The 17764-nt window shown below is 39.7% G+C and overlaps 1 protein-coding gene across 1 annotated transcript; it reads left to right on the plus strand.

Moving 5' to 3' along the window:
* Positions 1-729: 729 nt before the first annotated feature.
* On the plus strand, positions 730-17051 carry LOC310908251 (patatin-like phospholipase domain-containing protein 2; the record flags this gene model as incomplete). The annotated part of the gene is made up of 9 exons (XM_083859092.1): positions 730-916; positions 5336-5568; positions 5918-5983; positions 7845-8054; positions 9133-9193; positions 11291-11509; positions 11830-11962; positions 13446-13562; positions 14413-17051. The coding sequence occupies 9 exons, from the start codon at positions 730-732 to the stop codon at positions 14702-14704; spliced, it is 1518 nt and encodes a 505-aa protein (XP_083715218.1). The 3' UTR covers positions 14705-17051.
* Between the last annotated feature and the right edge of the window lie 713 nt (positions 17052-17764).

The following is a 17764-nucleotide window of genomic DNA, read 5'->3' on the forward strand; positions in this document are numbered from 1 at the left end:
GTTGTTTTGCCCAGCAGGGAGCTCCCCAAAACTCGACTGTAAAAACAAAACAGAGAACAGCACATCTGAAATCCTCCAGGGTTTAATTGCCTCACTCAGGACTGCAGAAATCCTCTTTAGCTACCTGCATGCAGCATTGCATCATGAAACAATGGGATGTTATAACATCTCAGAAGAGTCCAAGAGGAGTTCATGCTTTCCAGCACCGCAGCCACCGTGGCCCACCGACCCCAGACCCCACTGTGCCCCATTGCTCCGGACCCCACTGGGCCTCTCTGACCATGGGCCCCACTGGGCCTCACTGACCCGGACCCCACCGTCCCTCACGGACTCCAGACCCCACAGCACGCCGTACGGCTTTGGTGGGCGGCTCGCGGCCCTCTGGACCGTTTTCCTCGGGGCAGGGATTCGGAGATAGGCGGGGCTGGAGGACCAGCGGAGGCTGCCCGAGGGGTCTGAGGGGACCGACAGCTCTGAGGGGACCCAGGGGAAGGAGCGGCGCCCGACTCGGTGCGCGCCCAGCCCAGGGCGGGGGTGAGAGGAGGCGTGGCCTCATTTGCATGTGCCCTCTGATTGGCTGCAGCGCCTTGTGCCACCGAGCGGCGGCACGGGATTGGCTGCGGCGCGCCCGGCGGCGTGTAACGCGCAGGGCGGCCCCGCCGAGCGCGCTCAGTCGCCGGGCAGCGGCCGCCGCCACCGGACCGCCCCTGTCACCCCTTACCGGCGACCATGCTGGACCGCGAGGGCGGCTGGAGCGTGTCTTTCGCCGGCTGCGGCTTCCTGGGAGTCTACCACATCGGCGCCGCCACCTGCCTGCAGGAGAGAGCCCCGCACGTCATCCGCGACGCGCGGCACATCTACGGCGCCTCCGCCGGGGCGCTCGCCGGCGCCGTCCTGGTCGGGGGCGGCTCTCTGGGTCAGCGGCGGGGCCGGGGGAGCGGAGGGGGGCCAGGCGAGGCGGGGAGAGCCCCGGGGAAGGGGCAGGTGCGGCGGGCAGGGCCCTGAGAAGGGAGGGCAGGGCCCTGAGGGGCGCTCGGGCAGTGAGGGTTCCTCAGGCCGGGTTGGGCCGGCTCCGGTTCTCTGCTTCTCTTCACCCCTAAAACGTCTGCCCGGAGGGTGGGATTCAATCCAGACGGGTTCAGGGAATGGTGTTGGCCGTGCCCGATCTGATTCCCGCACTGGAAATCCTCCTGTGGCGTCAGGAGGGGCTGCTCTGACCGCCGCTGTCCAAAGTCCGGGAATTACCTGGGAGAGAGAGAGAGCCCTGACACCCTCCCTGTCACCGCCTGTAAACAGCGTGTTTGCCCTTTGTTGGGAAATAGAGCGTCTCCCCCTGCACATGAGGGGCCAGGATTTATCTTTCCTTCCTTCCAAAGCTGCTCCTTTCTGGGGTGAGGCTGAGGGATTTAAGGTCGGGGTTTAGGTTTTGCTTTAATGTGCTTGTCCTCCCTGAGCTGGGCACTGGGGTTGGGTTGCAAAGGTCGCTCAGGTGTGTGGTTAGAAATAGTGGATGGGTTAAAATCCACTGTTTTAATAATGCACAACGATTTTAGTTGTTGTTCGAGTAATGGAGGTGATCTCGTGTTGTGTTCGTGCTGGGTTATAGATGTAAGTTTGAAACTAAATGGTGCTTTGTGAAATGCACATTTAATTTCTACCTTTTACTTATTTAGGGCTCACGAGTGTGCATTTTTTCTAATAAATTAAACTCAATAAAAGCTATCGAAATGTCAAGGTGTTTAGGACAGCAGCTGGGTTGCAGTTTAAAAAGCTGTATGAAATATCTGGAAATCTGAAAGTGATTTTGGTTTTATACTAAAGAAATCCACTAAGTAATGCTTGTCTAGTTCATGACTCCACACTGATTGTTTTTTGCTGGCAGCACCCTTAAATGGTTTAGAACTAGAAGAGTTTGTAAATTCAGATTTTGTCTTAGAAGAGGAGGATAACAATGAGTACCTCTTTTGAATTTAGAGAGATTTGTGGGTTTTGCTTTTAAATTTCTGAGGAGGAAATCCACTGACTCAAAACAAGCAGAAGTTCTCTGTAAGTACAGGAGTGCAATACTTGTCCCTGCTGCTTTAGCTACTGAGCTCTAGCACATAAGCTTAATTTCTTCAAAGCTTTAACAATGGGAAAGCTGTTTTTTTTTCCCCAAAGCTGTATTTTTTTTTTTTTTTTAAGTTGTAAGTCATTGTAAATGATTTGAGAAGGAAGCTGTCTTAAATATTTAAAGCACTCTCAAGCTCAGAAAATGTGTATTGTTTATTTGGCATTATGAGTTAATAACAGCTTTTAAAATGGTTTAGCACTTTAATAATTAAGAGTTGTAAATGTCAAACTATTTCCCAGTTATTACCAATCTCATATGCCAAGTGAGATTTTCTGATTTTCTCTAACTAATAGAATTTGTGTGTGGTCACTGTCCAAGGTAGCAGAATCCATGGGCAAGTGTGTTTCTGCTGAAAAAAAAAAAAAAAAGACATCACTTGAAAATGTTGGAAGACAATTCAAACACACTTTCTAAAATTTGTGAATTGCTGTAAATTGGTAAAATTACTAAGGTATTCCCATGCTAATTCTTTGAGTTTGTAGCTGTGGTGTTTTTTTGAGCTTGTGTGAAAGCAGAGGATGGTAAATAAGCTCTAAAGAAACGCTATTTTACAACAATAGGTACATTTTGTGAGTTTATCTCATAATCCTCCCTTACTCTGATACACTTTAATGTGCAGTATTTGTAGTTCCTGCAGCTAGAGGTGCAATAAATCCTGTGGGTTTTTTTTTTCACAGTTGTGTTTTGTGGTGGGTAGACAGAGCTTAGCTCTTCCCAGAGGTGATGAAAGGGCAGCAGGCACAAGCTGGAGCCTGGTCAATTCAGATGAGGTGTAAGGAAAAGACACTTGCTGTGAGAGCAGTAAAATAATATAACAGATTTCCCAGAGAGGTTGTGGCATCTCCACACTTGGAGATGTTTTTTTGGGGCTCAGCAGGACCCAGCCCTGTGCTGGTGCACACAAAACAGGGTGTGCAAATCTGTGAGCAGGGGTTGAAGAGGGTGTTTCATTTCTTGCAGCCCTGTAGCCAGATGTTTTAAGGGAAAGGTTTTCTCTTTGATTCAGATTACCTGCTGGATAGGTGGAACTTCAAATGTGGATAAATACAATCATTAGCCACTAGATGGGGAACAAATAAATAGTTAATGAACAATTAAAAACAGGAATGCAGGCCTATAACAAGAAAAAGTTCACATTTATTAGGAAGATTAATTTCTTTAGTTCTCCTCTGTTTCAAAAATAAACAGATGGATCAAAACCTGCCTAAAATCCCAGTTTGACTTGAGCTCTAGCCCTTAGACCCTTTTGGAGAAGTTCCTGGTTTGGAATACACCAGCCTCTAAATACAGTTACCTCTATTTTTATTACCTCTAAACTAAATACAGTTACCTCTATTTTAGTCCTGTTGGAAAAGGAAGGGAGAAGGAAAGAAAGTTAGACTACTTTGAAGTCCATTGAATTAATAACAGAAAGATGTGTAAATTTTCAGTGGTTTAATATCACATACTCTTAAATAGAATTTTTTTTGTTTTGTTTTGTTTTTGGTTTTGTTTATTTTGTTGTTTTTTTTCCCTTGATTTGTAGCCCTTCCTAGGTTTAAAATAGGTTAAAATAAACAAAATACGTCAGCTTTTTTTTTTTTCCTATGAACTACTTTGAGTGTAGAAATTCTTACATGTGGAGATGATGAGTAACTGCTAAATCAAATTGCATGTATTTGTTTGCTGTTGGTTTTTATTTTTGAACAGGCAAATAAGTGACTTGCTTGGTGCATAAGTTTTCAAAACTCTTATTTATTTTGGAAAAGGTAATTATTGCATATGCTCAAAGACTGTTCTGAGATTTGATAGTTCAGTATCTCAGACTCCTGCAACACAGCTGTTTTTAGGAAGTTTAGAAGATTATTTAGCATTTAGAAGTTTATTGAGCATTGCTAAATAAAGAAAAAGGGAATTGGTAATGAATATCTGGATGCAACGAAAATTAGAACTGCTCAAACTGCCTGATTCTGCTTTTGGCAGTAACTTTGTCACTTGTCAGGATGTGACTTGTGCAATTTTTTTTTTTTTTTAATTTGCGTGTAAAATGAGTTTTACCAAGGTAAACACAATATTTGACCCTGAACAGTGAGCTGTGTCTACATTGTTTGCTGTCTTCTGGGATGGGAGGTGGTGTGAGGCTACTTGTGTGTCAGTGGATTTGTGGCCCAAGATTTCCCTCTGTGAGGATGGAATGGAAGAATTGAAATGGTGAAGATGGAGAGTGTCTGGTACCTCAGATTTTTTTAGGACATAGATTCAGCTCTTTTGGACATAGATTATTGGTTGAGAATGATAAATGTTTAGTTATTGCTATTTGGGGAAGGGAATAACATCGTAGAAAGGGAATAATTTTGGGAATTAATCTGAGCTCAAAGGCTTAGGCAGAGTTGTTGCCAGTACAGTGCTCACATTTAACCCAATAAATTGAATTTTATCTGTTCTAGTAAATTCAAGTATGTAAGTTCTGAAAATATTTTCAGAAGACCCTTGTAGCCTGTCACTCAGGTGGATAAGATGTTACTTTGACCTTCTCCCCCTCTTCTTTACTAAACAAGCAATTTCCTCAAAGTGTGCCCTGGAGAAATTTCACATTCTCAGTTCAAACAAAGCATTGCAGGTGGAATGAGCTGCTCCTCCTCCTGTGACTAAATGTTGAAAGGGTTTTGGTGTTCTTCAGGAACAATCCTGTCTTCTGTAGTGGTTTGAAGTTCCCAAATGTAGATTTAATTGGAGAAAAGAGTATTGTGTGTCTGTTACTGTAAAAATGCACCTCTTTAGGTGGAGACCTGTGTGGTGTATTATGGATTTCTTCCACATTCCTTTCCCACTGCTTTCAAAATTTCCTTCCTGGCATTCCTACCAGTTCTCACTTCATGCTTTCTTGAGTGTATTTATGTATCAATGAGAAGAAATGGTGCCCTGAAACCTTAAGTTTGGCTCATCTTTTTTTATTTTCCCCTCCCTCAAAAAATGTTTTTCTGGAATGAATAATTCCTAATGCAAGTATCTCATATGGCTTAATCTTCACCAGGAGATCCTTTTGGAAGTTTAAAGCGATTTCTTTGTCTCTCAGAGAACTTTTAAACTCCTTAAACACGTTGGACAGTTAGTTAATCTGTTAAAAAGCTCTTGCATTTTCATTCTAGCAATAAGAGAGAGAAGCTGGAGCTGTAGATATGCTTTTTTAGTCCAAATATGAGTTGTGTTTCTGCTGTTAAATGCAATGTATTTTGTTTCCAGCTCAGGCTTGTGCAGATGTTCTGGCGTTGGCCAAAGAAGCCAGAAAGAGAAATCTCGGTCCTCTTCATCCTTCCTTCAATGTGATAAAGATCATAAGAGATGGGCTGATGAGAAATCTTCCAGAAAACACACACCAGTTGTCCTCGGGCAGACTGTGCATTTCACTCACCAGAGTATCAGATGGCAAAAATGCCTTGATATCTAATTTTAACTCTAAAGAAGAAGTTATACAGGTATGTTTCTTTTTGGTAACTTTTAGAAACTTCCTAGGTCTCTTGAACATCACCTATTGGGTTTCTGCTTTAAGCATTTCAGGTGTTGTTACCCTGACAGTGTTTTAAGGAGAAATTCAAGCTTTTTTACACCAGATTCATGTGCTGGTTTTCCCAGTCAATGTGTCTGAACTGTTTTAGGGAGGAGATGCAAGGGATCAGTCATAAAAAAGGATAATTGCCTTCAAAGGTGCAGTGGATCTAATAAAACTACAGCTTTAGAGAATAGGAATTTATTTTATAAAGATAAATGTTTATGTCAGTAATGGAACAATGAATATTTAATTTTTATGGTCTCATTTTCTTACAGGCTTTAATCTGTAGTTCATTTGTCCCTATTTATTGTGGCCTCATTCCACCATCCTTTAGAGGTGTGGTAAGTCTCTCTTGTTTAGATCTAAAAATAGTTCTAGCTATTCTGAAAATATTAAAAATGCATGTGGGGCTTTTTGTTATCCTACTGTAAAATAAATACCTTCACCAAAGCTTGTAAAAACTTTCCAAAAAAACAAAGGAACAGTGAATGTATGGAGGATACTGTGTGTATTTTAACACACACATACTGTGTCTCTGTCCCTCCTCTGCCTCCTAAAATTCATTAATAAAAAAAAAAAAGATATTATAAGATAATGAGTATGGAGTTATAAGATAACAAGTGGGTAAATATTTGTTGAAGGAAGTGATGCTGTTTAACCTGCACAAATTTACAGGGAGAACCACCTATAATTGTTAAAAAAAATACCTTACAGTGTAGTTTATTGTGTATTTTTGTGTTCTGGCTGTAGGGAGATCTGCCTTACAACTGGATTAAAATTCTGTGTTCAGTTAGGTGCAAACAAAGCTTTTTAATGCCTTCTGGCATTTGTATTCAGTGCAAGAAAGCTTACTTTTTAGAGGTAAAATATCAATATATTAGTATATTCTATTGCTTCCCAGGAACTGCTGATTACAAAGCCTCTTAATACTTTATGGGCTCTCTAAAATCCCCCCTTAAAGAGACAAAAAACTGCAGGAATGTCCGCAAGGTTTGTTGTAGGTGTTATAATTACAGGTCTGGAAGCACAAGGAGAAGGGAAGGAAGAAAGGAAACTTTAAACCTCTTTAATAGTGGTTGATTACACCCTGTTCTCAAGGCAATTAGCAAGTATTGAAAGGTAAAGAATGGACGTGAAATGTATTTTTTTTTCCTTCTTCATACTGAAATTTAAGCAAAAGTGATTAGAACTATATGGGGATTTTCTTTATCTGTACTTCTAAACCTTGTATGTCTCCTTAAACTCTTCCAGATTAAAGGTGTTATGAAAAACAGGACGTTGGACTGAAGCCAAGGTTTAGGTGGATCCAGGCTAATCTGGCTGTTCAGTTCTTGTCACCAGACAACAATGTTATTTTAAAAGGCTTAGTTCAGAGTACAAAACCATTCAAGTGATGCTTTATTGGGCCACGTTTTGAGGAAGGGAAGGCATCATTTTATTCTTTCAATCTTTGCAATTATTTTGATACCATTTTAATGCTTAGGAGGCTTTTTGGGATGTAGCTTAGTAAGAAAATACCACAGTTACATATGCTTGGCATGACTCCTGTAGGCTTAAGCACAATAGAATGTAAAAAAAATGTAAACTTTGTAGCGTCTTGCTGTTTACTGCTTGGCATTCCTGCCTGTACATGGTAAAACTAAGGCTTTTCTCTGCACGTTGTGTAAGGTTTTCACCTTTCAAAAAGCATACAGGAAAATCCCAAATGGAATATGCTTGCACTGCCTGTGGAACTGTAGGTGGGAATGTTTATTGGCATTAGAGAACAGATCAGGCCACTTAAAATGTTTAGTTTGAGAGCACCAGGCTTAAGTTCCAGCCTTAAGTGCTGTTTCAGGTAGCCTTGTTTTGTGCTTGAGATGTTTGATTTTCTGAAATTCCTTTCCCAGGGAATTTTCTGTAAACAAGAGACATGTTTTTGTAATGGAAAATTTGTTTACATTTATTTCCCTAGGAGGGACTTCTTGATGTCCCTCTGGTCTGACCAATGTGAGTGAAGAGGTTTGTCTTTGTGTCACCAATCAAATTGGTCTGTGTAGAACAGTATAAAAGGGAGACACATCCCAAGAATAAAGGAGTCATTTTCAGCCTTCTGAAGTTGGAGTCTTTGTGTTGTTGTGGTGTAAAACAGTGTCAGTTTTCTTGCGTGGGGGACTCTGCTGCTCAGACATTGAGACGTTTTGTTCCTTCTCCTTTTTGCAGCGGTATGTGGACGGAGGGATCAGTGACAACTTGCCTCACTATGAGTGCAAAAACACCATCACAGTGTCCCCTTTTGCTGGGGAGTGTGACATCTGTCCCAAGGGGAAGTCAGCCAACTTCCATGAGATGAACGTGACCAACACCAGCATCCAGTTCAGCCTGGGCAACTTCTATCGTTTGACACAAGCGCTCTTCCCACCTGAACCCAAGGTCAGCCCCTGCCTTCCTTTGCTTCATCTCCCCACCTGAAAGCTTTTCCAGAAAGCTGCAGTGTCTTAGCATTCCATCCAGTCACACAAACCTCTCTAGTGATGTGTCTTGTTTCTGTCTTTTCCTGTTTTGTCTATGTCCTCTTTGGTTTTATTCTCTCTCTGGCTAAAAAATGCATATCGTGCTACTGGCTTTCAGCGTTTGTTTTGGGAATTATCACAGGATTCAATCATAAAATCACCACTGGGAAATTAACAACAGTCAGTTTGTAGTCCTTTCATATTTACCTGCTAAGAAATTAGAAGACATTCTAAAGTTTCATGGTTTTGTAGAGGTCTTAATTAATACTTGGCACAGGCAAGTTGCCTTTAAGCTTTGCTTGTTGCTGTTAGTTGCAGATCTGAAGAGGGAAATGCGCTTGAATTGCTGTTGTGGAAATTGGAGAAATAAAAAAATAAAACCAGACCTTTTCAACTGGCCTGGGATATAGTACAGCAAAGAAGCAATTTTTCTGGCTGCTGCAGATATATTTTAACTGAGGGCTTTTTGACCACTTCAAGACAAGTTTTAAATTCCACTTACGCAGGCTTTATTTCTTTTTGTTTTTTACTAGCACCCCTGTGTAGGTGAGCTGGTATTGCATCTAATAAGAGGCATTTTCATAGGGAAGATAAGTCTGAGCCTGAGCATCAGATTGCCCAGCTAATTTATCAAAGCTTTGGGAAGTGAGAAGCACTGGGAGGGAAGGAGGGGAATTGGCATACTCCAAACCCCCTGTTTTATTGCTGCTGGCAGCTTCTGAAGACCTAATCAAGGAAACAAGAGGAGAGGGAAGTCTCCCAATCTGTTTGGATGCCATCATTCAGTGCATCTGTAAGATAATTTAATGTACATGATCATGTAGGCACCTTCACAGCAGCCATGTTAACCTGAATCTGTTGTATCCCAGCAGTTGCTAAAGTGGCTTTTTTCTTACAGGAATGGAAGGTGGATGAAAGTGGCTTTTCATTCTGCAAACTGTTGATCTGCAGTTGAAACTCCTATTTCTTTGTCTGACTCGTTTACTCTGTGTTTGCAGGTGCTGGGAGAGATCTGTGAGCAGGGATATTTGGACGCTCTTAAATTCTTGAAGAAGAATGGTATGTTAAACTTTTTGATAATAATTGGTTATATGGTCTTAAGCTGAGTTTAAAAAACAAACCAACCCCAGATCAGGACAAACAAAAAGGGTGAGGGGGTTGTGTGTAGCTAAGAAGGGGCTTTGAGAATTTCAGAGGGATCATGATAATTTCACTCTTGTAGAAATGCCACAGTTATAGCTCACCTGAGGTGAACTGTGCCACACAAAAATTGAACTTCTGGGGTTTGGTCAAATCCGTGTGAAGTAAATGTTAAGTGAAATTTCCAATGAATTCCAGTTCTAGGCAAATCATATTACATGGCTTTGTCTTAATTGGAAATGGGAATTCTTAGTGGGAATAGGCTACTGCTTCCTTCTCCTGAAATGTGTATCTTCCATTGCCTCCTCTCTGCTGTCATCCAATTGATTTTTCTGGTAGTCCAGAAGTGGGAGCTGGCTAACAAAACCAAAAACACAGTCACACACAAAGCCTCTGTGTGAGAAAAGACTTTAGAAGATGACAACTTATAATGGAGCAGTTGTTAACACCCAGATAAGTTTAGGAAGAAGAATTATGAGTTCTGCTACTCTACTCCTAGAATTCTAATAACATGTTTTATATTGATAAATATTATTGCTCTGCAAGCTTTGAGACAAACAAGTTGGAAACAGTAACTTGATAATAGGATGAAGTTAACCATATGTTAAATGCAGACCTGGGCCTTGTAGTTTTTGGATGCAGAAGCAAATTGTTACTGGGTCAGATCAGAGGAATGGGAATGGAAATGGGATTTTTGCACTATTACAGACAGTGCCAGCTGCAGGATGTAATGCAGTCATTGGTGTACTCTGCTGATGCCTGGTTACTGAATATTCAAGTTGTCTTGAAACGAATCTCTTCACTGAAGAACCTCACAGTTCTGCTCAAGAGCTTGATTTTCTGTAATGTTACTATTTAATAAAGGAGAGTCTTGCTTTATGGCTTTTACCAGGTGATTAAAAGCATAAGCTCTACAAAGAGCTTCTGATTTGTGGTTCTGAGCTGGGTTCTGCTGCTGTCCTGCACCCAGAGGTTTCCTGTGTGCAACTTTCCATCTAACATTCCCTGCAGTTCTCCCTTGGTGTCTCTGCCCCATGTCCTCTCTCTATATTGCACTATTGTCCTCCTTTTCACACTGCTAATCCTGTCATCAACTTTGTTTTTATTCTGTCACAGGGTTGTTTTGTGTCAAGCTTCATCAGTGATAATTATAATTATAACCTTTCCAAGGTCATTCATTATGTATTAGCTTTCATATTAAGTTATTTCACCTGTAGGAATTAATTCTCCCTTCAATCTGTGACACTTCAAATATTTTCCTTTGCTAAATTCACTGTATATTCTTTTGACATTTGTCTTTTACTAGTGCTTGCAAGTAGGATGTAGATTCTATTTTATGCAGGTATCGATTCTAGTCAAATTTAGAAGTCTTTTTTCATATGTAATGTAATATTGATTTTCTGGAAACCAAATGTAAATACACTTCTTGTGCTTTTCTCTTTGCAATCATGATCTGGTGCTTGTTTCTAAGGTAGTTATCAGTGCTATTTCTTAATTGGCACCAGTTTTGCAATGCAACCCACGTTGACTTAGATCTGTACTTTGGATACAACTGAAAAAAAATATTGTAACCTGGTTGCTTTCCTTTTCAAACTTGTTGTAGCAATGCCTCAAAGTACTCATGTGATATTTGCCACGTCAAATTTCTCAAATATCTGATGCGTTTTAGGTGTTTCCTTTCAAATACACACTAAATCAATTTTCCTCCTCTCCTTTAAATCCTTTGCTTTCTTGCAGGAAAACAATAAATGACTGTGTGTTTCCAGGGCAGTTTCACTTAATTGTTCACTTTTTTTTTTCCTTTTCTTTAGAACCTGTTTTAAAGTAAGAACCTAAACCTTCAGAAGAGCCATCACTGTGATTAAACTTTTGTGGGATCCTAAGAGCCAGGTGCATTTGGCATGGGGTAGATGATGATGTTCCCTCAGGACAGGTCTTTGTTCAGACACACAGACCTCAGGTGCTCTACAGGAGACCTGTGGATCAAACCTAAGTGAAAGCTCTTGACTCTTTCAGGTATTCTGAACGACACAATTTATATCCACTTGTCCTTCCCAAAAAAAAACCCTCATGAGGCTGCACAGCAACACATGGACTATGTGAAGAGAAGAAAATTGACAGAAAATAACAGAGTGGAAACTTTGAAAATGACCAGCTTAAATGATCAGCTAAAGCAAAATCCATGGCCTTTGGAGAAGAGCATATTTGAGAGTCTACCTCCCAGACTTCGTAAAGGTGCATATTTCAGGCTGTTTCCTGTAATTCTGAGTGGCAAACTTGGATTATTATTATTATTATTATTATTATTATTATTACATTAATTCTTAGATCTATTGCTTAGAAGTTCTGGATAACGTTGTGGGATGAGTGTGTGTTCCCATATTTTAAAATACCAAAGAGAAAGTTTATTAAAGAAAATGAATTCTTTCATTTTATAACTGAGCCTTATTCAGTAACACTTGATAATGTTGACTGGCTATTACAAAACTCTTGAGAAAGTTACTGAAACTGCTTTCAGATAGTGTAACACCTTTTCCCTTATAATTCTTCTTAAGCACTGCAGGAAGCTTGTAAAGAACAGAATGGACTCTATGCCCAGTTCTCTAAACTCTTCCCCATGAGGGTGATCTCCTACCTGATGCTGCCATACACACTCCCAGTGGAGTCTGCCTACTCTGTTGCTCTACGGTAAGGAACTTGTAAAGAACTCTTTCAGAATCATCATCATTTTGGAAATGTACTCATTGAGAGTTTATTCAGTGCTGGAGGCATTCTGGGACTATAATTCAAGTGGTAACTGTCAAAAGACCAATTGTTTCTACCTACCTGATGCATCCTTCTAAAGCCTGTATAATCCAAGGGTAGATAAATAAGCATATTAAGAAGATTCTTAAATAACACACTCATATTACTAATAGCAATCTTGTAATTGCTCAAAAGAAACACCCTTAGTTGTGCTTTCCAGAATTACATTCTTCATTATTATATTCTGCAAGGGTATCTGAAATTTCTCCGCATCCTTCTTGTCCTCCTTTCTGAAGTCAGGAGTGAAATCCTCTGTTTACTCACCATATCAATTCTCTTACCAGTTTTGTTTAGGTTGACTGAAAGTTGTGCTCTTGAAGCAGGGGCTTAATATGATAAATTTCAATTCTTGTCAAGGAGAAGTTGTGCTTAATGGATGCACTATGAATCCTAAGCTTTGTGCTTGCTTAAGGGAATTCCAGTCCTTGAACAGCAGATGTCATGACTATCGTTAGAAAATCCTGAAAAATCAATTCTGGTAATCTAACCACATAGAACTCCAGTGAAGTATTTTTCTGTGCCACTGAATGTGACACTTCTGTGCCATTTTTTGGTGAATGGGGAAGAAGCAAGTTTCCCTAGACTTCACTGTGGGGTTTTCCTCCTTGTCCCACTCTGATGTAGCTGACTCCTGTTAAGAGTATCATAAGGACAAAAAAGTACATTTGGGATATTTTTCTTGTTTTGCCTTCTCTGTGTTCTTCCACTGTGCTTTTCTTTTGTTCTTCCTTCCTCTTCCACCGTTCTTGAAACTGAACAGAAAGTTCCTACCACAAAGGTCTTGGTGACAGGAATATTTTGCAAGATTCCTGTGCTGGTCACAGGGTGTGGGATGCATACACTGGTCAGCCCCTCAGAGGTGCAGTGGTTTGTGCTGCCCCTTTCCTGAGTCTGTAGAAGAGAGATGAGAGAGCTGGATGGGAATTCAGGGAGGTTGAGAAGAAATGGACACCTGATGCTGTTTTATACCACAACAACACAGACTCTGAGTTTCAGAAGGCTGAAAATGACTTTTTTATTTTTGGGATGTGTCTCCCTTATATACTGTTTTACACAGACCAATTAAACCTCTTCAGTCACATTAGTCAGGCCAGAGGGACATCAATAAGAAGTCCCTCCTAGGAAAAGGAACGAATAACATAGGTACAGTTACAAAAAGATTTCTCCTGTTCGCAGAAAATTCCCTGAGAAAAGAATTTCAGAAAACCAAAACACCTTGGGCACGAAACCAGGGTTACAGACACCTTGGTTAGGGGAGTTGATCTGGGGAGAAAAAAGCTGGCTTGGATGTGGCACAGGGTGTGTAAAAATGTAATTCTGATTAAATCTTCTGCTCACAAAAGCTGTGTTCTGGTTTTGCCTGCAGGTTGGTGAACTGGTTTCCTGACATGCCTGCTGACGTCCGATGGATGCAGGAGCAGCTCTTTAGGATTGCTGCCACAGTTTATGCCCAGGCTAAAAGCAAACTCTTCTGTACAGCCAGGTAAAGTGCAGTGCTGCTGCATGCAAAGGACACAGCTTTAGAAATTATCTCTTTTTGAAATCAGTTAAAGCCTTTTCTTGAATAACACTAATTGGCTTTTGAGGCATTTCTCTAAGCAAAAATTTAGTTCTTGGTATATATTTAATATTCATCCTGCTGTCCTCTCACATTTAATCCAGTGTCTTTTCTGCCTTCTTTTCTTAATGATATTTCCAATTCCTTTCCACAATGAATTTGGGGATTGTCACCTTCCTGCTTTTACCCTTATTTAGCAGTTTCTCACATTCCAGACTTACCCATCCTGAGTCTCTTCATCTGAGACAGGCTTTGGAAAGACACAGAGTCACAAGTTTGTCTCAGAAATAACTTCTAAGAAGAGTTCTTTGCTCCTTGCATCATGATTAAACACAAACACTGTTTTTCTTCTTCTGGAAAAGCAGCCCAAGCTGTGTAGAAGTGTCTGTGTATGGCAAGTTGAGGTATTTATTTGTGAGAGGGGTTGTGGCATGCTGTTCTCTTGGTTCTTTGTTGTTTGGGTTTTTGGGGTTTTTTTTTCCCCAAAAGCACTGCAAGAGAGAAGAGAAAACTTTAAAAAAAAATAGAGTGTTTTTGGCTAAAACTTCAGTTTCCTGTTTTTCAAATTGGAAAAGGCTAACCTGGTGATTCAGGTGCTGGTTTAGAGTGTACATAAGTTCTCTCCCAGTTGTTCAGGTTGGTGATAACAAGCTGATTGCAAAGTGGAATGCAGAGATGGCCTTGGGGAAGGTGAACAGCTGTATTTGCTCTGTGTAAACATGACAAAAATGCTGTTGAAACACTAATAATCTTTTCCTTCCTTTTTTTTAAACAGGAAAGACGATTATGCATCACTAAGACAATGTCAAACTGTCCCATCTACTGTGGAATTTCGTTCTTCATATTGCCACCTTAAAATGCCTCACTCTGCTGCACACATTGAGAGCTGGCTCTGGGAATCTTCATGCTTCATGCACTCAGCTGTGAAAAATGCTCCTGCTGATATCCAGGAGCAGCCAGACTTCAAGTCTTATCCTAATTTCCTCCCAAATCCTGAGGAGTCTGTGTTGGAAATGGATGTTGACTCTTCCTCAGAGACAAGTTTCCAAACTGCTCCAGAGTATTAATTGGGAAGTGGATTCCACAGTTTCCAAAACGGAAATTTGGCAGAGAAAATTAAAAACCTAGACTAGGGATCACTTTGTTTGTTGCCAATAAGTCTTGGGATATCACTTGTTTACAGCTTCCTGACAAATCTGCCTTGGGAATTTTACTGTTTTAAGGATTATAAAAACAGTGGCTGCTATACTAAGTAACAGATTGTAGCTCTGTCGAAGCACCAGCTCAATCAGCTGTACTAAGACTTGTTAGTTAAACAGCATCTCTCTGGAAATAAATCTTTTTACAAATTACTTTGAGCCTAAAAATGTAAATTCTGTGAACAGATTGTTTAGACAAAGAACCATAGATAACATTTTTTAAAATGTAATTCTTAACAATGTTATGTGTTAGGGTTACTTTTATAGCACTTAAATGAAATTGGATTTTTACTCCCGTAAGAGGAATCCACAAGTGAGTTTCTTAGTGGCCTCCAGGGTCCATTTGCCTTATATTTAACCATACTGTTGTGTTTATGGAAAGTTGTCTGCACGAGATACTGTAGGAGCAGTATTATTCTAGGTTGTTGTATGTACTCTGCAGTTCCTATTCCCTTTCCTCTGTGTCTCTTTCCCTGCTGAAATACTTCAGGTGAAAATGACATGAGAAATGGGGCACCTTCCCCTTGAAGTGTAAACAGGTACAGTTTCAGTGACTTCAGAGGACTCTTTTGTTTGAAACTTAATATAAAGGCTTAATACTTGATCAAGTATTGAAAAGTAAGTAAAATAGTGACTGTGGTTAGTAGCAAACAGTGTGTGGAGAAGGTGTTAAACTTTACAGAAGATGTTAACAAAAAAAATCAATGTATAGCAAGTGGTGAATGATGTTTAGGTTGTCTCTGTAATTTTTGCCCAATCATTTTTTTTATTTTTATTCCCCTCCAGTTTCAGAGATTTTTCTTTCCTTCTTTTACTTCCCTGTTGCTAAAGGAAGAAAAAAGAAGGTGTCCCTCCTGTCTCAGTGAGGGATGATAAGCCAAAGGAAGTTTCCCAAAATTGTCAGGAGCAGCAGAAGTGTAGGACTTGGTGGAAGTTTCAATATTCAGGGGGAGCTTTGCAGGGGTCTCAAATAATAGGTTGAAAATTTAGCCAAATCATACCTCAAGTGAGAATTGGCAGCTAAAACCATTTCCACCACAAAGGTTCGGCATGATTTTAACAAAGACAATGCATTAGTGGATGAGGATTAATTAGGATTAATTACTGTTCTGATGGCTTTAACAGGTCTTGTACAGTTTTTAAGTAGAAGGAAACAATAATTAGCTTTAAAGTTGATTTGCACATGTGTGACCTTGGAAAGTTTCTCATTCAAAAGAAGGAATTCTGTGCAATCCAGGAAAGAGCTCCTTGAGGGCCTCTTGTCCAGGGAAAGGGGTTGGATTGTGATGTTCAGGAGTTGGGACACGGGAGTGTGAGCTTTAGGAAAAATACAGCATTGAATTGGGTCTGCTTTTCAAACAGTCTCTCAGTTGTGATTTCCCTAAGCTTGGAGTGCTGCATTTTACAATATGCAAGTGGATTTTAGGCTGGGAGAGAAGTGCTGAGCTTTTTCCATACTCTACAAGGCTGGTGCTACTTTACTTCAACTCTTCTGTTCATTTCTTGGGTGTATATATCATCAGACTTGCAAAAATAAAGTGGAAATTGTTACTCTAACCACAATTAAAATACACAAGATCTGTTTTAAATTGTCTTCATTCATTAGTTTACCAGTTTGTGTTGGAATTGAAGCAAAGAATGCCAAGTTTTGCTTTCTGTCTTTGTCAGAATACTTCTATTAACTACATTTAAATCAACCTTAACCACTTTTTCTGTTGGGCACAGCTCCCATTTTGTCTCCTTTTTCTAAAATAAAAATACAATCTCTTATGTTACCATGGTCTCTGAGCTTTCTTGAGTGTAATTCACCCTAGTGCAAGTTAAATCAGAATGTGTAAATGAGAGATGCTTATTCATACTCCAGCTGGACCTGAATATCACCTTGATTTAAAGTTTTGTGAGGTTTCTTTTTCTTTTTTTTTTCCCTGGGTTTTGATGAGATTTTTTTGTTTGTTTTCTGTTATTTTATAAATACCTTGTTGCATTTAAACAGAAATAATAAAAAAAGAGAGAAAGTTGGGTCTGAGGGGAGAAAACAAAGGATGCATTGTTTCTGATCTACAACTATTAGCAGAAATAGAAATAAAATAATAATAACCTATTAAGTAATTTCTTCTATGAATAATAGCAGATAACACTAAAATATTCATATTTAGAGATATTTTAAAAGATATAAAACATATCAGTAAAGTATAACTAATGTATATTATCTATAGTTATATAGATATATCTATACATATATCTACATATGTAATATAATATATAAATTATATTACATATAATATATATTTTAATATTTATATATAATATTATGTATATTGTACATATAACTATATAGTTATATATATGTATTGCATATACAAATATATAATTATATATAATATATATTATAATATATATGCAATATATATAGTATATATATTATATATATACAAATATATATAATAAAAATGAAGTATAGAAATATCTAGAGATAACAATGTAAAATAAGAGTAGTAATTATATTAATAATACCAACAATTTAAAATAATTTATAACTTGAGCTTTCACTTTAAAGTGCCCTGAATCTGATCCCGTGGGTTTGGGGTGAATTCCCCGGGTTGGGGTGAAATAAACACATGGGTTTGTGCGAATTCCCGGGGGTTTTGCGAATTCCCGGCGTTTGGGTGAAATTCCCGAGGTTTTTGTGGATTCTCGGGATTTGTGCGAATTCCTGGAGTCTGTGTGAATTCTCGTGTCTGTATGAACTCCCGTGGTTTGGGCGAATTCCCAGGATTTGTGCGAATTCTCGAGGTTTTTTGCGAATTCCCGGGGGTTTTGCGAATTCCCAGGATTTGGGCGAATTCCCAGGGTCTGTATGAATTCCCGGGGTTTGCGCGAACTCCCAGGGTCTGTATGAACTCCCAGGATCTGTATGAACTCCCGAGA

Source organism: Zosterops lateralis (genome assembly GCF_965231275.1).
Source record: "Zosterops lateralis genome assembly, chromosome: 4".
Lineage (NCBI taxonomy): Eukaryota > Metazoa > Chordata > Aves > Passeriformes > Zosteropidae > Zosterops > Zosterops lateralis.